The 20032-nt window shown below is 25.6% G+C and overlaps 1 protein-coding gene across 1 annotated transcript; it reads right to left on the bottom strand.

The window, feature by feature from the left end:
- Window positions 1-7248: 7248 nt before the first annotated feature.
- On the bottom strand, window positions 7249-11797 carry LOC100209367 (neurocalcin homolog). Its single transcript, XM_065814554.1, has 3 exons — window positions 10438-11797; window positions 9805-10048; window positions 7249-7652 (listed from the first exon to the last, which is right to left on the bottom strand). The coding sequence occupies exons 1-3, from the start codon at window positions 10532-10534 to the stop codon at window positions 7418-7420; spliced, it is 576 nt and encodes a 191-aa protein (XP_065670626.1). The 5' UTR covers window positions 10535-11797; the 3' UTR covers window positions 7249-7417.
- Window positions 11798-20032: the final 8235 nt, after the last annotated feature.

Below are 20032 nucleotides of genomic sequence, written 5' to 3'. Positions count from 1 at the left end.
TCAACGCTTATTCAACGTTTAAATTTACCGCGATTTAGTATACAATAACAAACATTGATTCAACGTTGAAAGCGCGTTGTTTTTGTGACTGTAACGCTTTTTCTACGCTGCGACCGGTTTTCAACGTTGATTCAACGCTGACATGTTTGCTGGGTAACTTGTCTTTTTATAAAACAAGAAGTTTTTACTAATAAACTTGAAGGGTATTATTAGTCCAAAAATATCACCATTATCTCACACTACAGACCTATCCACACTATTATGCTATTCAAAACTATTAGAACACAATGAATAAATTATATAAGATTATATAAATTTTTAGATACTACTAGCAATTTTTACAAAAAAAAGTTGGATTTATTTTAGGTCACTCTATTGATAAAGCAATTGTTCATCTTGTTCATATTTTTTACCATAAAAATAATTACACATTAACGATTTCTTTAATTTTAAAATGACTCTTAACACTGAAAGCTGTTATATTTTATGCTTAATATGATATAAAAATGTATAAATTAATGAACAAGAACTTCTAAATCTTGCTAAATGGTTAAGAGCAAACAAATTGTCACTAAAGTTGAGTAAAACCGAATATACTTTTTTTCATTGCTATAAACCCAATATACTTTTATTGATTGCTGTAAAACTATAAATGTCTTTAAAAGTTTTGTATTGATAACAATATAAAAAGAGAAGTTTCGAATATATATCTCTTGAGTTATCGTTATAACATGAAACGAGTAAATATTTTTAAAATTAACAGTGTTACTTAAATTTCAAGTTGTCTACGAGTTTTTTTGCGCTAGTTGTAATATCAGTTATATGAACTCCTTGAAACTGATCTACAATCCCATGTATATAAACATTTAGTTGCATAAATCAATTAATTGCATAAATATTTAGAAAATGTAATAATAAGTTTAGGAAGCATGTTCAATACTATCAAATATGGCAAGCTCTCCACAAAGCATCAATGTATTTCTCACTTGAACCAATCAAAATCATTTATATGTATAAAAAAAGATTTTAGCTAAATACCCTTTTGTTAGTAACTTTCTTCTTTTTAACCAAATTAAGAAATTTATATTTAAGTATATACTACAAATAATTATTATATTTTTTATTATTATTTTATAATTATTAAAAATAATATATTAGTGTATTAATAAAACCATTATTATTTTTTATTTTATATTATTATTTTTATTTTATTACTTTTAGGGTAGATCAGGGTAATATGAGCACCTTAAGCAGAAGTTGGAATATTTTCAAAAATAATTAAGCTGAATTCAAAATTTTTGCGAATAAACAGTTTTTAGGGATCCCTACTTATGATCCACTTTGATATTTGGGCACCCGAATTTTTTTCTTAAAATAGGGGTTTTAAAAAAAGTAGCAAAAGTGCTCATATTACCCAGACCACTTGGTAGTATGAGCCCTTTAAATTAGCTCAAAAAAATTGCATTAATTTTGTAAAAATACACCAACCTGACAATTAGAACTAATTTTTAGAATATAATGATTCGTTATTAACAAAACTTATCATTAAAATTTTAATGATAAGTTTTAAAATTTTAATGATAATCTTTTAAAAGATCAAACTTTAATCCACTTTTTGTTGAAACAATACTGCTATGTTTTCCTCAAAAAAAAATTAGTTCGTTATTTTCTCAATTTTATTAACTCAAACTTTTAAAAAAAAAGTAATTCAAACTTTTTGAATTTAAATTACAGAAAAATATTTAGTATTGTGAAAATATTTAAACTTTTTACTATGTTTTGTTTTTATTCAAAAATCATGCTATTTTAGGGCTTTAAACTAGGTAATTTCAATTAAAAAGACCGGATAATTTGAGCATGCTCAAATTAGTCAGTGTTTTTCAAAAATGGTTTTAAATAAAGTCAAAACTAAATGTTTCTATGCATTGTTTTTCAAACAAAAATGGATTGAGATTTTAGCTAACATATTTTTCTTTATGAAAAAACTTATTTTGTTATTTTAGCACCAAAATTTCGTGCCACAGATTTATTCATGCGTGATGATATTATTTTAACAACGCAAAAAATTTAACAGTGTTTTTAATTAGATGATAGCCGGTAATTACTGCATATAAATTTACGCTAATTGTACTGATTCCTGTTATCACCACATAAAGTCGATTCGAAAAATGCATAGCAGTTTTAACTTCACAGCTAATATCTAAGAGATCTTTACGTATGCTTATATTATCAAGGTGCTCAAATTACCCTAATCTATCTATTATTGTAAAAATAATTTTGTTTAGTATTATCTATTTAATATTACCCAGTGGGCATGGGACCTATAAAAGACGCCTTTTTAACGTTCAAAAGACGTCTAAACCGATCAAAAAACTTTCAAAAAAGATATGTTATAATTTCATATGTTTTCAAAGGATAGTTATAGTGATTCTTTAGCTTTGCAATTATTTTTATTTTTATACTTTTAATCATGATTATAAATCATATCAATCAATTGTTTTAATATTGTTTTGATTTTTGTTACATTTATTCTATTGTAGTTATTATTTGTAATATTATTTTATGCACTTTTTTGTTATTTTTGTTATTTTTATTGCTATTGTTATGATTATTATTATTTATTAGTATCAATTTTTTTTTGTTTCATGGCTTTTATTATTATTAAAGAATTAGCATTCTTTGTTTAACTGTCATTTTTTTTGTTAAATCCTCTCTATATTTTATTTAATATCTTATTTTTTTTAGGTTTCAGTCCATTGACTAACTTTTAGCTATACGATGTATATGTAAAAATATATAATTCAAGGATGACACTTGTATAGGGCAACAACAAAAGAGCAAACACAAAAATTAACAATAACATCAATCGAACAATTCTTGCCAAAGACTATGACATATTGGTCAATCACTAAAATTATAATGTATCACTAAAATTACAATGTATCACTAAAATTACAATGTATTACTAAAATTACAATGTATTACTAAAATTACAATGAATTACTAAAATTACAATGAGTTACTAAAGTTACATTTAAGACACTTTAATCCAAAAACTTCGAAGTTTTTCAACATTATTTGCACATTTGCTTTTTTCCCTCACGATTGTCCAGTAAGTATTGATGGCTTGCTAATCAGGATGGTTGCTAATCCGGATTAGCATTCTTGGGAACAAGATCGACTCAATTTTTTGGTGCAAGATCTGTCCACTAACTTTATAAAGTTAGTCGCTTATGTTTTTTAATTAAAAAGTGTTTTTTAAAGGATCTTATCACTCAAAAATTTGTCAAAGTTTAATTTGTTATAAAAGGAGAGCTTTGAAACAAATATTGAGATTCGAATTAAATCTGTAAGACGCTTTATAAAGCATTGAAGTGGCATTGAGTAATCTTTTCTACAGTTTCATTGTCTTCTAAAATGCACCAATTTTTTATCGACATTAACTTTAGCAAATTAAAGCCATCAAGTGATCTTTCTGGTATTTTTTTTTGCTTGTAATAAGCTTTCAGTTATTCTTTTTTGGATACTCTCTGAATGAAAGATCTACTGCATTTAAATTTTGTAGCTAAATTTTGTTGTAACTTTGTAGTTAAATTTTGATTTTCCACCACTTCCTTGTTTTCAGTTTATAGTTTCGTTCTCCTTAAAACGTTTTATGATAATTTGGAACTTTACATGGTTTTGATATTATTGAACATAAGCGTTCTTTAAATAAAATTTCAAAATATTTTTTTGATTTTTACCATTTTTTACTCAACATTGAAAAAACTATTCAGATGTAAACAAAACTCATGCACAGAAAACTTATGTATGCATCATTTAAAGAAAAAATCATAAGATTTGATTAAATGGTTTTTGAGATAACTCATTTTAAAATTTCAAAATTTCAACAACCATAGTGCTATTAGATAAATCTAAATTTCTTTCTATTACCTTTTTTTATTAATTTGACAGTGAGGAGGAGGGGGTTTACTTCAGACTAGTAATTATTACTATATATAAGCATGCTTGATGTTAGAACTTATAAGAATATATTTATTTTGGTTTTGACTTGATTTATGTGTGTAATGTATAAACATGTGGTTGATAAGATAAGCATATTATAATTTGCAACAAATATTATATTATTTGTGATAAAACTTAAAAATCATTTAATTTATACATTTTTTCACAGTTCAAAAATATTTGTTTACAAGTATCAACAACAGTTGTCTACAAGTATCAACAACATTTGTCTACAAGTATCATTGTGTAATTTCATATGTTAAGTAAGTTGGTGATAAAATTTAATACGCAACACTTTTGAGTACTTATTAAAAGGTTTGATGTACTGATAACATGGTTTATATCAAACTTTATAGTTTTAATTATATCAATTATGCGATGTAATACTTATATCACTTTTTATAAAGTGTCCTAAAATTACTTATTCTCCTGTACTTTATTTTGGTTAAATAAATCAGCCTTTATTTATACTCACCATCATTTCTAGATTAAATATGCGATATTATTTATTAATATTGGCTTTAAACTTATTTTCATGTTAATTTTTAGTGTAAATATTCTTAGAAAAAGCAAACAAAATAAAATTTTAATTGATTATTTAAAAAATATTTTAAGACCTACTTATCTCAACACAGTTCCACACATGTCTTAAATTAAATTAGTTTTCATTACAATAGTATTTGTATTATGAAGATAATGAGTACGCTAAAATAAACATGTTTCGAAACACTTGATTTAAGTTACTAAGGTTTCACGGGTTTCACAATTAAGTTATATATTTTGTAAAAACATTTGATGTTTTTAAAACCTCACTGAAATTACTAAATGACCAAAAAAGTTTTATATTTTTAACTTTATTTAAATAATTAAGTTTGAAACGAAACATAGGAGTACTTAATAATAAAAGTAAAAACGTCGTCATTAAAAAATTGTACTAAATGATAAACTTGAAAAAACATCTAAAACGGATCAAAACTTTAAAACTTATATTTTAATAAAAACTGTTGTGACGCTTGATATACCTAAATACCGTGACACCTGTCGTTAAATATTGATGTGACGCCTAGGATGATTTTTATTAAAGACAATACAGAAGAACTCATTGATGAAATTAAAATTTCGACGATCAAGGAAACATAAAACGGCGCCAAAACAATATGCTTGTCACAAATTAAAAAAAGTCTTGAAACAACTTTGCCCCCTCCTCAAAAGAGTAGCTAAGAAACCGTTTAAACTCTGTAAATCTGTATTTTCACTCCACTATTTAAGTCTGTTTTAAGTTTATCTTTACTAAAAACATATCATAATGTAAAAACAGAGGATATATATATATATATATATATATATATATATATATATATATATATATATATATATATATATATATATATATATATATATATATATATATATATATATATATAAAGGAGAGCTTTCTTTATCAGAACATGTAAACGATATTTTTGTTTGATAAAATCTCTGTGAGGAAAAAAACATTTAAGTTGCGTCATTCGAAAACAATCTTTATTTACTTATTTAAAGCTTTCAACATTTAAAAACTAGGTTTAAATGGTTTAACAATACAGTCTAATAGAGTTTTATTATAAATCTAACGGTAATGTTTTAATTTGAATACGTTGTAAAATAAGGAAGTTATTTAATAAAAACTAAAAAAAAATTACTATTCAGCTTTTACAACCTTCATTCATTCAGTTCAATTCAGCTCAAGTCAATAATTAATAAAATAAAGTCAATAATTAATAAAATAATTTCTATGTGTTTACTTCCTTAATGTGAAAACAACGCGTGCTGATTGTGGTTTTGCGATCGTATATGTTACTCCACAACGATATGGCATTGCAATGCCTTTGCAATGCTATATCACAGAACTCTAAGAAGTGTAGACTTTTTATTAGCTTTCTTATCTATATTGGTTTTATTGATCACCTAATAAGAAAAAATTATATTTTTATTATTTGTTCTCATTGATTATAATTGTGACGTAAATTGAAAATAATATAAATCCGATCAAAAATACCTTCTTGTAAAAAATATTTAAAAAAATATTATTCATAGGTCTTTTTTTTTTTATGAAACATATTATTGAAAAGAAAGCATTCTTTGCTTCAAAAATAAATTAAACTTTGACTTATATTAGGCTTTATATATATATATATATATGTATATATAAAATAAAAGTTCCTCTTAAAATATGTTCCGCTGTTAAAAACTTTAGCAAAATTTAAATCTTTAAATATCTGATGTTGCATTAGATTTTGTTAAAAGCGTTCGAATTTTTTGCTTCGCACAACGAGGAAAAAGTTTTAACTTGCAATACTTTTCAAAGTGTGTATACTACTTTTCAAATGTAATATTATTTATATATAATAGTTTGGTTGAAAATTTAGATTTCTCTCATTACAAATCGAAAGTATAATTCTAATTCAACAATTTAATGACATTTTAAGTTAAAAATTGACGTAGCGAAATTCCTTTCGAAACGTCGATTTCTATCGACGTTTAGCACTTTTTTAACTTTTTTTTTTTTAATTTTGTATGAAAAAGTTAATTTTTTTTTCCGGTCGTTGTTTTTTTTAATACTATTCATGTTTTTTTCAAACAACGACATTTTTTTAAACAACGACATTTCTTTTAATATAATATTATAAAAATAAGCAATGCTGTAGAGATTTAAAAGTAATATTTTTCGTAAAAATCGTGTAAAAACTGTAGCTGAAAATGTCTCGTTTTGATTAATGAAAAAAAAAATTATTTATATTTTTAATGTTTAAAGTTTATAGCGTTTTCAACCACATTTAATTATCAAATAAATATATTTATTTGAAGGATCGTGAACGCTTCAAGTTTCTTTATTTTAGCAGATTATCTTAAAAACAATAACACTTCTTATAAAATGCCTTGTACTTAATGATTTTGTATAAAAATCCCCAATGAACTCATTGAAATCCTTCGTAAGAAAAATAATAACTATGTAAAATAAACAGCAATTAAAAAAGAAATAAAACATGAGAAAAATATTAAACAAGAAACTTTATGAGCCTAATTTAAAAATTCGAAATGAAATGAACGCAAATATCCTATTTATTTAATCTTAAATTCATCAAATTATTTAGACCTATAACAAACCCTTAACAACTTTTTAAAAACAATGAAAAAAAATATATATTTTTTTTAGAGATATGGGGGAGGACAAAATAATTTAGGGAAAAGAAAGTTAAAATATACATGGAAACAATCTCTATAAAAACTAAGAATTGATTTAATTTACAACGAACGAATATTCAACGTTTGATGGAATATAAACTGTGATGTTTACAAGACAAAAAAATTAGACTTAGAGAAAAACTGTCTAATTGCAAGATTGTGGAATTACAAAATGTGGATTGTGAAACTAACGATTACCAGCTGGGTCACATTGTAATAACCTAACTATTGACGGATCACTTTTAGCACCCTCTATAAATTCAGCTAAGGATAATTTTCCGTCAGTGTTTTTATCCATCTGTCTAAAAATTTTATCAACTCGTTTTTCTGGAGTAGATTCATCTTCTGGCATTTTTACCACATTTCCAACCATTTTGTATATTGCACGAACTATTTCAAGCATTTCTTCTCGAGAAATATAGCTATAAAAATAAAAAAATTGTAACAAACCAAAAAAATTTTTTCTAACTTATCAAAAGTATTTAAAAAAACTGAATAAATGAAAACCAACATTTTTCACACACAAAAAAAGTAAAAACTATTAACACTTAAAGTTCATAAAAAGTTTTGACAATTAATTCAAAACGATCTCTATTTAAAACCATTGCTTTTTTTTCTGACCTAATTCAGCCATCATCTATTTCTAACTCAGACACACATCCATCTAATCATCATATTCTTTGTTCTTTCAAGATACTAAACATTATCAACTTTCATTGCCTATGTTTTACTGCCATACTTCATAACACCCTGGACACATGGGGTGCATAACTTTGCTTTAATTTTTGAAATTTTTCCTGTTAGAAGTGAAGATAAATCTCTTAATCTGGAAGAAACACACATTACTCTTTTCACCAGCTAGTCATTTGTAATTCCAGGATAACAAAACTTACCAATACTCTCTTTCTACCACACAATCTTATTTTCGTTTTTTCTATGTACTTACCAAAACTACATTTTATAAATTAAAAAACCAACAGTATTAAGTATACACCATGTATACCACTACACATATCTCTTGTAAATTTATTCTGAATTTTTCCTCCCATTTCATTTTCCAATACTCATTCATGCTCAATATAAACCCGTTTGCTTCTATTTCATCTGACCAACAGTGAAATTTTAAAACCAACTCTTCTTTCTCTAACTTTTCACTTTTTAAAATTACAGTTGTTTCTATACATAGCCACAACAAATGTTACCAGCCATTCTTCAACATCTTAAACCTTTAATAAAATTTACTCTTTTCTATAATTTTCTACCAACTTCTGTGTGTGTGTGTGTGTGTGTGTGTGTGTGTGTGTGTGTGTGTGTGTGTGTGTGTGTGTGTGTGTATATATATATATATATATATATATATATATATATATATATATATATATAAATATGGATAATTTCGCAGAAGAGGAATGAAAAAAAAGAAAGAAAAAAAGTTATGAAAATGCATACTGAACTCCGTATCTTTTTTTTTAAACAATTTAAAAATACTTTTAAGTAAAAAGTTATATATATATATATTTAAATATTATATATATATACTTAAATATTATATATATATATATACTTAAATATTATATATATATATATATATATATATATATATATATATATTTAAATTAGTAGAAAATCACTTATCAATTTTTTAATTTAACACAGTGTTTCATTAATAAAAACTCATCAGAAATTAGCTGAATTTTAATGAGTCTTTAGTGATAATACACTATATATATATGTATATGTATATATATATATATATATATATATATATATATATATATATATATATATATATATATATATACATATATATATATATATATATATATATATATATATATATATATATATATAAATATATATATATATATATATATATATACATATATATATATATAGCAACTTTTATACAGCAATTTTTTGCATTTTTTATAGAGGAAATTTTTTTTTTTAAATTATTAATGTAAAGTCAAATAAAATGTAATATTTTAAAACATGTTTTTTTAAAGTGCTTTATTCATATAAGTTCATCCAATTTGTGGATTTTAGGTAAAAAAAAAATTTTAAAACAATAACACGCCTTAAACATAGTTAAAATTAAACAACATTGCATTTACATTTCATTATATATGAAAATACATTAAAAAAAGGTCTAACCCATTTTAAAAATTTATTATGACCCACCCTAGTCTATACTTTATAATAAATTATCAAAATTTAAATCAAAATAACATAGAGTCGAGAAGACTTATTTTTCATATTATTGTTTTAAAATCTAATTAAGGTATTCCCACTAAAAACAACTTTTTCTTTTGAAAAAATTAAAAACTACTGGTGTCTATATATATATATATATATATATATATATATATATATATATATATATATATATATGTATGTATGTGTGTGTGTATTTATGTGTGTTTGTCTGTATTTATATGTGTATGTATGCATGTATGTATGTATGTATGTATATAATAATAATAATAAAAAGTAATAATAATATATTCAATAATTGCAACAAAGACAAACCAAATGCATTTTGCAAATAAACAAATTTGAAAAGAAATTTTTTACCCATTAGCATCAAGGTCATACATAGAAAAAGCCCATTTTAACTTTTGCTCTAATGTTCCTCGACTTGTAACACTGAGTGCACAAATGAATTCTCGAAAGTCAATCCTTCCATCACCATTAGCATCAAATGTACGAAAAACATGCTCAGCAAATTTAGCAGCATCTCCATATGGAAAAAAATTACCATAAATTTTTTTGAACTCTTCAACTGTTAATGTTCCATCTGGACAATCTTTCAAAAAACCTTCAAAATATATATAAAAATGTTAAACAGGATAACTAAAAGAAAAGAAAAAAAAAGATGGTTTTTAGTAGATTTGTACTGCCATTTAGTCAAAGAAATATGGTTTTAAGGCAGAACTAAAATACAATGATGTTAATATTAATATTAATGGATCCCACATTACTATCTATCTAAACTAATTTTTATTGTTTACTTAATAAAACAAAATTAAAATAAAAAATAATACTGATTTAAAAAAAAATTGTCATTCATTACTTTAATAAGGTTTTAAAACCTTACTGATTATATAAAAACAAATGCCTGATCCAATGAAAAGAACAATTTTAAGTTAGGTTTCAAATGTATTGCATTTATTTATTATAGTTATGTTTTTAATAAAGTCAACTAACCTCGGTACCATTCCTGCAGTTCACTTTCTGTAAACTCTGTGCTTTCACGTAGATCAGCAATAATTTCAGGCTTCAGCTTACTATTTGCCTTACCCATTACAATATTCTTGTTATTGGTAATAAAATACAAAATAAATGAAGCCTTAAAAGCAGTTGCAAAATATATAGGCCTTAAAACATTTCATTGCAAATATTCGTTTAAAAAAAAACGAAAAATTAGTTTTAAAAAAAAAACAAAAACAATAGAAACAGATGGCTTCATTAATAAAATATAAAAAAAGCTTTATACGCTCAGAAGGTAATTACAGACTGAGATGTTAATCTAGCGGTATGCAATCTTTAATTTATTTTTCAGCGATTAATAAAAATACAAGAAATTTTTGAAATTAGAACATTATTTTTAAAATAAGTATTTCTAAAATTAGAGTCGTTTTCACAAATTTTTTCTAGGTTTACCAACCAACACTAATAAGATGATGAGCCCAAAATAACAACAACAGAATTAAATCTTTCAGACAAACTTATTACGAATGAAAACAATTGATTAGCTTTTTTACAACAGCAAGCAAACAACACAGGCAAATAAATAACAATAAAAAACATCTGCGTAGAGCTGCTCTTTATATAAATTCAAGTCGTATTAACGTTTTGTCGTTTTTAAATTAACAGACTGCGCCTCATAAAAAAATTAATAATTTTCTATATGCAAAACCACATTTGTATTGCTTTACGAGATTCTTTATTACATTATAATTCCGCGGCGATTGAAAGTTGACAACAGAAAAAACACTTTTTAAATGAGTATTATGTATTACAGAGACACTTAGATTCACTGAACCATTAATAGGCTGGTTTCTATATATAAGTCAGTTTTTCTTGTACGCTGAGGCAAAAAGCTCAAATATCGAGTAAATGACGAGAAATAATTTAAGTTAGACAATCTGTCGATTCCTCGTCTTAACGCAAAGTCAATTAGGCTGAGCTTTAATGATAAAAGTTAAAATCATTTGTAACTGCTGCGTTACAGCTTAAATATTTTGTACCTAAATTTAATTGTTGAATAACCCAATTGATATAAAGTGGGTTTTGTATGTTAAAAACCAAAACCTACGGCTTAAATATTATTTAAATTTTTATAATTTAATACATACCCTTGTACCATTCCTGAACCTCACACGCGTTATAATACGTTTGTTCACAAATATATTCAATTTCGTCCGATCTTAATTTACTGTTGTTTTTACCCATGTTGAAAATCAGTTACCATGTACATCTAATTTAACTATTTTTATAAAATTAGCAACAAAACTTTTTACACAGCATGATGAACTTTTTTATTACAAATAATAAAATCTTAGAAATAATTTGCGATACACCTGATTAACACTGATTTTAAAAAATAACGTAGTCAATATTTTATGAACTTAAAAAATATGTGAATTTTTAATTCGTCGATCTTCCTAATTTCAAAACAAGCATTACAATTATTTCAAAACATTTTATTTTTATTTTTTTATTTTTTTTGTTAATTATAAATTTCGTTATAATTCATTTCAATTAAAATCCTAATTGTTTGTTCACGACTGTGTACTCAAATTTAGTTTTGGAAATAAAGAAAAAAACTTTCAATTCTCGTTTCTAATTTATTAAAAAGATGCACAACTTTTCACAACTTTTTAATTTACCTATGCAAAAATAAAATAAAGATAACTTTATTCTTTTTATTTAAGCAGAAGTTAGAACCTTGGTCTTTTAGTTGATTTATCTTGATGTTAAAATGTTAAAGTTAGAAAAAAGACCAATAAGTTTTACTCGCAATTTACAATTGCAAACAATTTCTACTCTCAAAAACTCGCTTGCCAATACACTTATATTACATGGCTTTGCAGCACTCAAACATGACTTTAAAATACAGATTCAATGCAAATAATTAGAAAAACATCGAGCAACTATACACTTCCATTTCTTAATATTTTTTCCAAATAACCGGTAAGTTCTTTTGAAATAAGAGATAGTTTTCTTTAATTGAACCAGTAGTTCGAAGAATTTCGTTCCAACTTTCGCTAAAAAGATTTAGGTGGGAGAATTAGCATTATTTTTATAAAGTAAACAAAAACCACATTTATTTTGTTCTTCAGACTGATTTTTGAGTTATATATTTTTCAATTGCTTTGTCAATAATTAATTAATTTGTTAATTATTCACAATATATTTAATAAGCTTAAATATGGAATACGGATCATGCGGAGTTTATGGTATAAAATGAAGTGTATGGATGAAAGCGGAATGTGGCAATTCGCTGCATTTGAGACGATTGATTTGTTTTTCTTATTATATAAGTTATACAAAACACAGGTATGTAACATCTTCTTCTTAAATTGTTTCATTTTCAATTAAATTTTCAATATATAATACTTTATTAATGACTTTTTACTTGGAAATTTAAATGCTAGGCACTTCAACATATGAGAATGTAATATCGATAATCGATAAAACACGTCTAAAGAAAAAATATTTGACGTTTTATGCCGACAAAATAGTTAGGGGTGTACGTTCTTCCATCGTTCAACCGATAACTTAAAATACAATAACTTTTTGTTTGTTTATTGGAAAAAGTAGAACCATAGCTTTACAATAGTATTAAATATATTTTTTTGAATTTTTTTTTTAGAGATAATTTGATTCAAAAATTAAGGTCATATTATAACCTAAATATTTTTGAAAGTATTTAATGTTTTTTTGATTAAATAACAAAATCAAATTATAGCATTATATTACTCTAATAGTGTGCATAACTTTGAATGTTAACAAAAAATATGCCTCCCACTAAAGAGTTAACTAATAAGAAACACATTTTTTTTTCTTTTAGCAATCGTCAATTTTCAAGACTTAACTTGTCAATTTTCAGAACGAAATTTAATTTTTAAAATCAATTTATTTTTTAAAAAACCTTTTTGCATCACCGTTAAAAAAGATATTCTTAAAAAAGTACTGTCGCAGATTTATTATGTCAAAGGTGGGTCGTTTTCTAGCCATTAAAATTCCAACTACTACAGTTTTATTACTATTATATTCATAGTTTTAAATAATAATGGTCTTATTTATTGTTGTTTTTGTAAATGAACGGACGTGATAGAAACGTGGATGCTATTCTTAAAAACTTTAAATTGCTAAAAATGTCATACAAAAAAAAAAAAATCATAAATTTTGTGGTTTAAAAGTTGCATAAGTTTTTAACTAATAATAAAACGATAAGTTTGGTATTTTTTAAACGTTAATATTAAGCTCTAGCCTATGGCATTTATTTTGTTTTCATTTTACATTTTAAAAAAAAATTATGACGTGCTTAATAATGCCAAACGAAGATTTCTCCATAGGACTTAAAACATACTTGTTCATTTTTAAATTGCACATGTTGCCATCTAGTAGGAAGTAGCAAAACTTAAGCATTACTTAAGATTAAAAAAAGATTAAACAGGGTTTGATTTTTGAATTTAAAGTTTGTTTTGCTAAATGGCAACATTGGGAAAGAAAGGGTTAATTAAGTTTATATAAACATTCGTACTCAATGTTTATATTCAACCATAAGACAAATAAAGTAAAATAAAGTAACTCACGAAGCGTGACCAGAGATAAATATTAAATGACGTAAATACCATTTTAAAATGACGTTAATTAAATTATGTTTTATTTTTTTTTTTTTTTTTTTTTTATTGAAAGATATTAAAGCATATTATTTTTTGCTTTAGAAGTTATGCTACTGATGTTAATTTTTAGAATTAACAAGATTTGTTTTTTTATCAGGAAGATTTGCTAAACCTATCAAATGTTGCTAGCATTTCTTTCAATGTTTAATCTTTATTTGCTTTTGATTTATTTTGACACAGCTTCCGGCATATTTTCTAGCATCTCCATAAGTCCCGATGACTCTCAAAACCTTTGTGAATAAATTACTTATAAATCATTTGTGGAAAGTTCACCTATATAGTATTTGAAAAAAAGAGATTCGAAGATTGCTCAAGTAGTTTTCAAAGGTCAAATCAAATGGCAAAAATAAAATGAAAATAAAAACAGCTTAAGATCACTTTTAGTTTCTATAGTAACATCACATTTGTTTGAATAATATAAAAAAAAAAGCATTACTTTTTTTTTTTTTTACTTTGTTTATTTAAAGCACGTTTGTTCGTTCGTTGAGCAACTTCGGTTAAAACTCGTTGGTTTTAAACAATAAAAACCAAACAAAAATGTAAATATTAAAAAAGTTAGCCATTCATTTCTTTTTTATAAAAAAAAGTTAAAAAAAAAAAAACCTAACCGAAACCTTAACTTGGGGTTTAATTAGAAAAGAAAATGAATTATTTAAAACATTCACATATCTTGCATTTATTTTATTGAAAAATTATCTCAAAAAAATTAATGTGTTAGTTGCTAATTGTTGCAAAATTAAAGCTAGTTTACAGAATCTTGATATGTAATAGCAATTAACAAAATAAAAAGTAGGTTTTGAATCCTCAAACTAAAAAAAATTTCAATTTCAAAAAATAATTTCAAAATTATGAACTTCAAGTTCCCCAAAAAAGGAAAAGATGGCAAAAAAATCTTTTAAAATTTTATAAAAAAGAAGAATCTTACAAGAAGATTTAGACTTAATGCTTAACCACATTGGAACATAAACACGAACAATATAAATAGAGAAAGTTCTCGGCTGTTCTGACTGCTCTAACGTTGACACGTACAGCTGGAGCCCATGACTTGCCGTTGTTAGTCATCTTAGATGATATGGAGCTGCTGGGAGTTGCTGTGCCAATCCTGAAGAGCATTCACCTAGAGAAACAATGCTTGTTATTTCCCAATAATATATTTGATCAGTGCTGAGAGTTCTCAACTCTATTTTAAAAAAATCTATATATTTTATTAAAATGAATTACAGTCATTTGTTGACGTGCTGATATTGTTTTATCAATAAGTCTAGAAAACCCACGGGGACAGATCGTTAGACTATCAAGGTATTGAAATAAATGGCATTGTAGCAATTCGTTGCCATGAAGCTAACATATTAACTACTTTTGTGACCTTCTTGCTTCTTTTTCTATCAATTTTATAACTATTAGTACGTCCGTTGTTGACAGATGTGCCAAAGTATCCAATTGCTAGCAATTTACTAATTTACGAAATGTTATTTACAAAAAAAAAATGGTAATACGACAAACATCCAGCCGACATACAACGTAAAAGTTTACTCATGGTTTCTGTTGCATATTTAAAACTCCCAAAAACAAAATGAATAAAAGGTGTCAAGAATTTTTTCAATTCTGTGAAATTACTTATTACTGTTTACCAAAACACCAATTAGGATATTAAGTTTTTATTTACGGTTTTGCCGTTGCGGAAACGACTGTTTATTATGTGAATGTATTCTGACTAATTGGCTGCTTCATTATATTCCATTAGAGAGTAAGGTAATGAAATAGACAAACAGACAGTCTATTATTATTACTGTATATAGTCGAACTGCTTTTTTATGCGATGTTATTTAAGTGGAGATAATTCCAATAATAAATGTAAGTGAAATTTATATTTAAAAATAACTGTGTTACATTTTTTTGATTTGTTTTAGTAATAAAATGGTTAATAAATGTGTTGTTACAAACTGTAAAACTGGTTACTCTAATGGTCCAAAAAAGTAAACATTTCATTTTCCTGAAGAATTTGATTTGCGAGAATGATGGATATACTTTGTTAATAGAAAAGATTGGGCTCCATCAAAATATTCAGCTATTTGTGTGAATCATTTTGATTAAAAATTTATTAGTTACGGAAAAAGATGCACATTGAAATGGAATCTTCTTCCAGTTCCAACTATTCAAACTGATGAAATAAGTGGATCGTCGACTCTAAGGGTTCTAAAGTTCCCCGAAAAGAACCAACTTTGAGATATTTAGGAAAAGATGAGTTTGAAGATTTTCAAAGTGTTGATGAAATAATTAATTTCGATTCTTTGACAGAACAACATTCTCCGCCAGGCTTTACATTTAAAAAAGTTCATGATAGTGTTGTTTATTATAAGCCATGTTTTGATGAAAAATCAGGCATACCAACTGCTTTTGAGTCAATATCTGTAAATAAAGATCTTTATGCCTCATTGTCATATAAAGGGTATCATATTTCTTTACGTGAATGGTTTTGTAGTGGTCATAATTGCAAATTAACAAACTGTAGTATGTTAGAAACTTTTCCTGTATATATTAGAAATAAAGCCAATGATTTGAATTCAATTTTGACAGAGTTAAATGATATTAGATACTATTCTCCTCAAGGCAGACCTCCATACTCTGCATCCATTATAAATTATGCGATAATTTTACATCACACTTCAGCACAGTCTTATAAGTTATTGTTAGAACAACTACCTTTATCATCTTTTAGTTTACTTAGAAAAATCCAAAGTGTGGATGTAAATGCGTATAAAGCTATAACAGTTTTGTTACAAAAACATCGTGTATCAAGTGATTGTGTGCTTCTTGTAGATGAAATGTATCTGCAGAAATCAGCCCAATATCAAAGTGGGAAATATATTGGTGAAGATTCAGAAAGTAATCTTTCTAAAGGTGTTGTTGTTTTTATGATTGTAGGTCTTCAAAAAGCATTTCCTTATGTTGTGAGATCATCACCTGAAGTTTGCACAACAGGATCATGGTTGAAAAAAGAAATTGAGTGCATTACCTCATTGAACCAATCAGGTTTTAAAGTAAGAGCTATTATTACAGATAATCATTCTACCAATCATTCTACCAATTCTCAGAGTTACATAAATCATAAACTGGAGATGGAAAACTATATATTTATCATCCAGCTTATAATGGAGTTTTAAAAACATATCTATTATATGATAAAATCCATTTAATAAAAAATGTTAGGAATAACTTGTTGAATGGAAAAAAATTTGTTTTCCTTTCTTTTTCGTTTGGTTTCTTCAGAGATAAAGTTGAAGTTCCAGCTGGTTTTATTACATAAAGTTTATGAAAAAGACCAATTATTAAATGGAAACTTGGAAAAAGCGAGGAAAATTAATAATCAGGTCACTCATCCTGGAAACAATAAACAACTACAGCTGCGATACTCAGTTATTTTCCTGAAAGAAATGATGCAGCACAATTTTTATTATTGTTTCATAAGTTATTTATCACACTTAATTCAAAGCAGATGTTTAATACATCCGATCAGCTTGGCAATGCTGCTGTAAAAGGAAATAAAATACCCACATTTTATAGAAAAATAGCAAATTGGATTGAAATTTGGTCAACATGTGAATACTTTAACCAAACAAACTTCTCATGCTCTTATCACAACATTACGTGCAACTGCATCTCTTATTGATGATTTGCTTAAAGAAAGCTATACTATCCAGGTTACAAAGTGATCCTTTGGAGCTACGCTTTAGTAAGTATAGACAAATGAGCGTTGGTCGATTTCTTGTAAGTCTTTTAGAAGTTTGCAAAAGTGAAAAGATTTTAGCAGTAAGAAGTCTTCTAAAGGAAGATATTAATTTCTGGGATGAAAATATTTATCAAACATTTGAATACTCTACATTAGAAAACATTATGCAAGATATTACATTGTTGTCTTCAGAGATATTAGAGTGTCAGCTTTCTAAAGATAGCATGAAAGTTGTTGTTACTATAGCAGGCTACATTGCTAAAAAATTGAAAAAAAGATTTAAATGTCTACCTTGTGGTCAAAAAATAGTTTCTACCGACCAAGATGTTTTAAATAACGAATATCTGAAAATATTATCCAGAGGTGGACTTATATGTCCAAGTCGATCCTTGTCTGATTTTATTTATCATCTTTTTAGTATTCTAGATATTTTTTCTCCTACTCTAATCAAACATTGCAGTTATTCTTTATCACTTAAAAGCTTTGCAGAACAAATTTTTAAGATTTATTATAGCAGTGTTGATTTTACATGCGAGTATCACCAAGAATGGGGAATTAAATATGGATCTCGAATTGTTATTAATATTTTTTATAACAATTTACAAAAAGAAACTACAGATTCTGTAAGAAAAGATCAGGTAAAAGAATTTAAAAAAAGACAAAGAACTGGTAGCTAATGCTAATTAAAGATTTTTTCTCAAATCCTTAATACATATAAAATTACAAACCCTTGCTTTTATTTCCTCATAAGAGTTGTAAGTAGTCTTTGCAATATGTAAGTTTGTTTTAGTAGCATTTTGATACATAGGTATTTGAAAGCCTATTTCAGTATTTCATATGTTATTGGAATATACTGAAACAGGGAATCAGTAAGCAAAAAATATTGTATAGCATAATGTAATTACATGATGATAATCTCAGGTATTCCTCGACCATCTTAATAAAATAAATATTTGCCGTAAAAAAACGGTTAGCCCTCTACGCTATAACTCAAGCTGAGTTTTGAAGTTTTTATTAAAACGCAGACCTGGAAAGACTTTTTCGTGCCAATGCCGATGCGTTTTATATTTTAAAAATCATCACCTTGTTTTAACATTATACGTTAAATTATTACTTACCTTGAAGTGAAATGAACGAAGAAAGTTATTCCCAAGGTTTTGAACATCTTCTAGGTAAGAATTTATTATTGTTATTATGTGTTATAATGATTTTAAAATAAACCTCAATCCTGTTTTATTGTTTTTTTTAATAAAGCGCGGATTTTTTAAAATACAAATAAGCATGAGCTCCGTTTTTTTGAAAAAAATATCCAGGTCTGCGTTTTATTGAAAAGTTCAAAACTCAGTTTGAGTTATAGCGTAGAGGGCTAACCTAAAAAAAACTGGCCTCTTAATTTTTTACGGAAAATGCAACAAATCAGGCCGTATAATAACAGTAGGCCATGGTTGAGCATGAGCTACAAGATAAATAGTTTCTTAAGAAATATTAAATTCTATATACTTTTATTAAATACAATGTAATTATAATATAAAATTGATTATTTTTATATTATAATTACATTGTAATACAATGTAATTATAATATAAAATAACCAATTGTTATTTATGTGTTATAATTATATTATATTATACTACATTTAATAAAAACGCATTATTTTTATTTTGTTTTCAATAGTTATCTTATACCAAAAAAGAACCCAAATGTTTTTTGTGTTATTTCGTTTAAAGGTGCTAAAAATCAATTTCATCATGAATCAGAATGGATTTTATTAAGTGGTAAACAAAGTAGTTTCAAGTTCTTGCAGTACTAAGTGCTAAGTTGTTATAGGAATAAGCAATATCAATTATAAACAACTTAAAAAATTCAAATAAAAAACTAGTTTCAATGGTAAAAAACACTGAATTGACTTTTAACAAAACATTGAAATTTGATATTATACGTACCAAAATTGTTAGTTATAAATACTACCAGCAATAATTATTTTATATACCGAGTTTGTTAGTAATAAAAACAACCAGCAATACATACATATTTTACGCAGCAATACATATTTTACACATATTTTACACAGTAAAACATGCATATTTAAAACAGCAATACATACATATTTTACATCTTTATTAAAGCAAGGTAATTTAAAAAGCTTTTTCCTAAAAAA

Source organism: Hydra vulgaris, chromosome 12 (assembly GCF_038396675.1).
Source record: "Hydra vulgaris chromosome 12, alternate assembly HydraT2T_AEP".
Taxonomy (NCBI): domain Eukaryota; kingdom Metazoa; phylum Cnidaria; class Hydrozoa; order Anthoathecata; family Hydridae; genus Hydra; species Hydra vulgaris.
The sequence above is the reverse complement of the archived record's forward strand: the minus strand, read 5'-3'. Positions and strand labels throughout refer to the sequence as shown.

What these genes read in the sequence shown, in the direction of transcription:
- LOC100209367 (XM_065814554.1), bottom strand. Translation starts at nt 10,534, where the DNA reads ATGGGTAAGGCAAATAGTAAGCTGAAGCCTGAAATTATTGCTGATCTA. An exon ending in ACTGCAGGAATGGTACCGAG is followed by an intron (nt 10,049 to 10,437) that starts GTTAGTTGACTT and finishes TATATTTTGAAG; the next exon opens with GTTTTTTGAAAGATTGTCCA. An exon ending in TATGACCTTGATGCTAATGG is followed by an intron (nt 7,653 to 9,804) that starts GTAAAAAATTTC and finishes TTATTTTTATAG; the next exon opens with CTATATTTCTCGAGAAGAAA.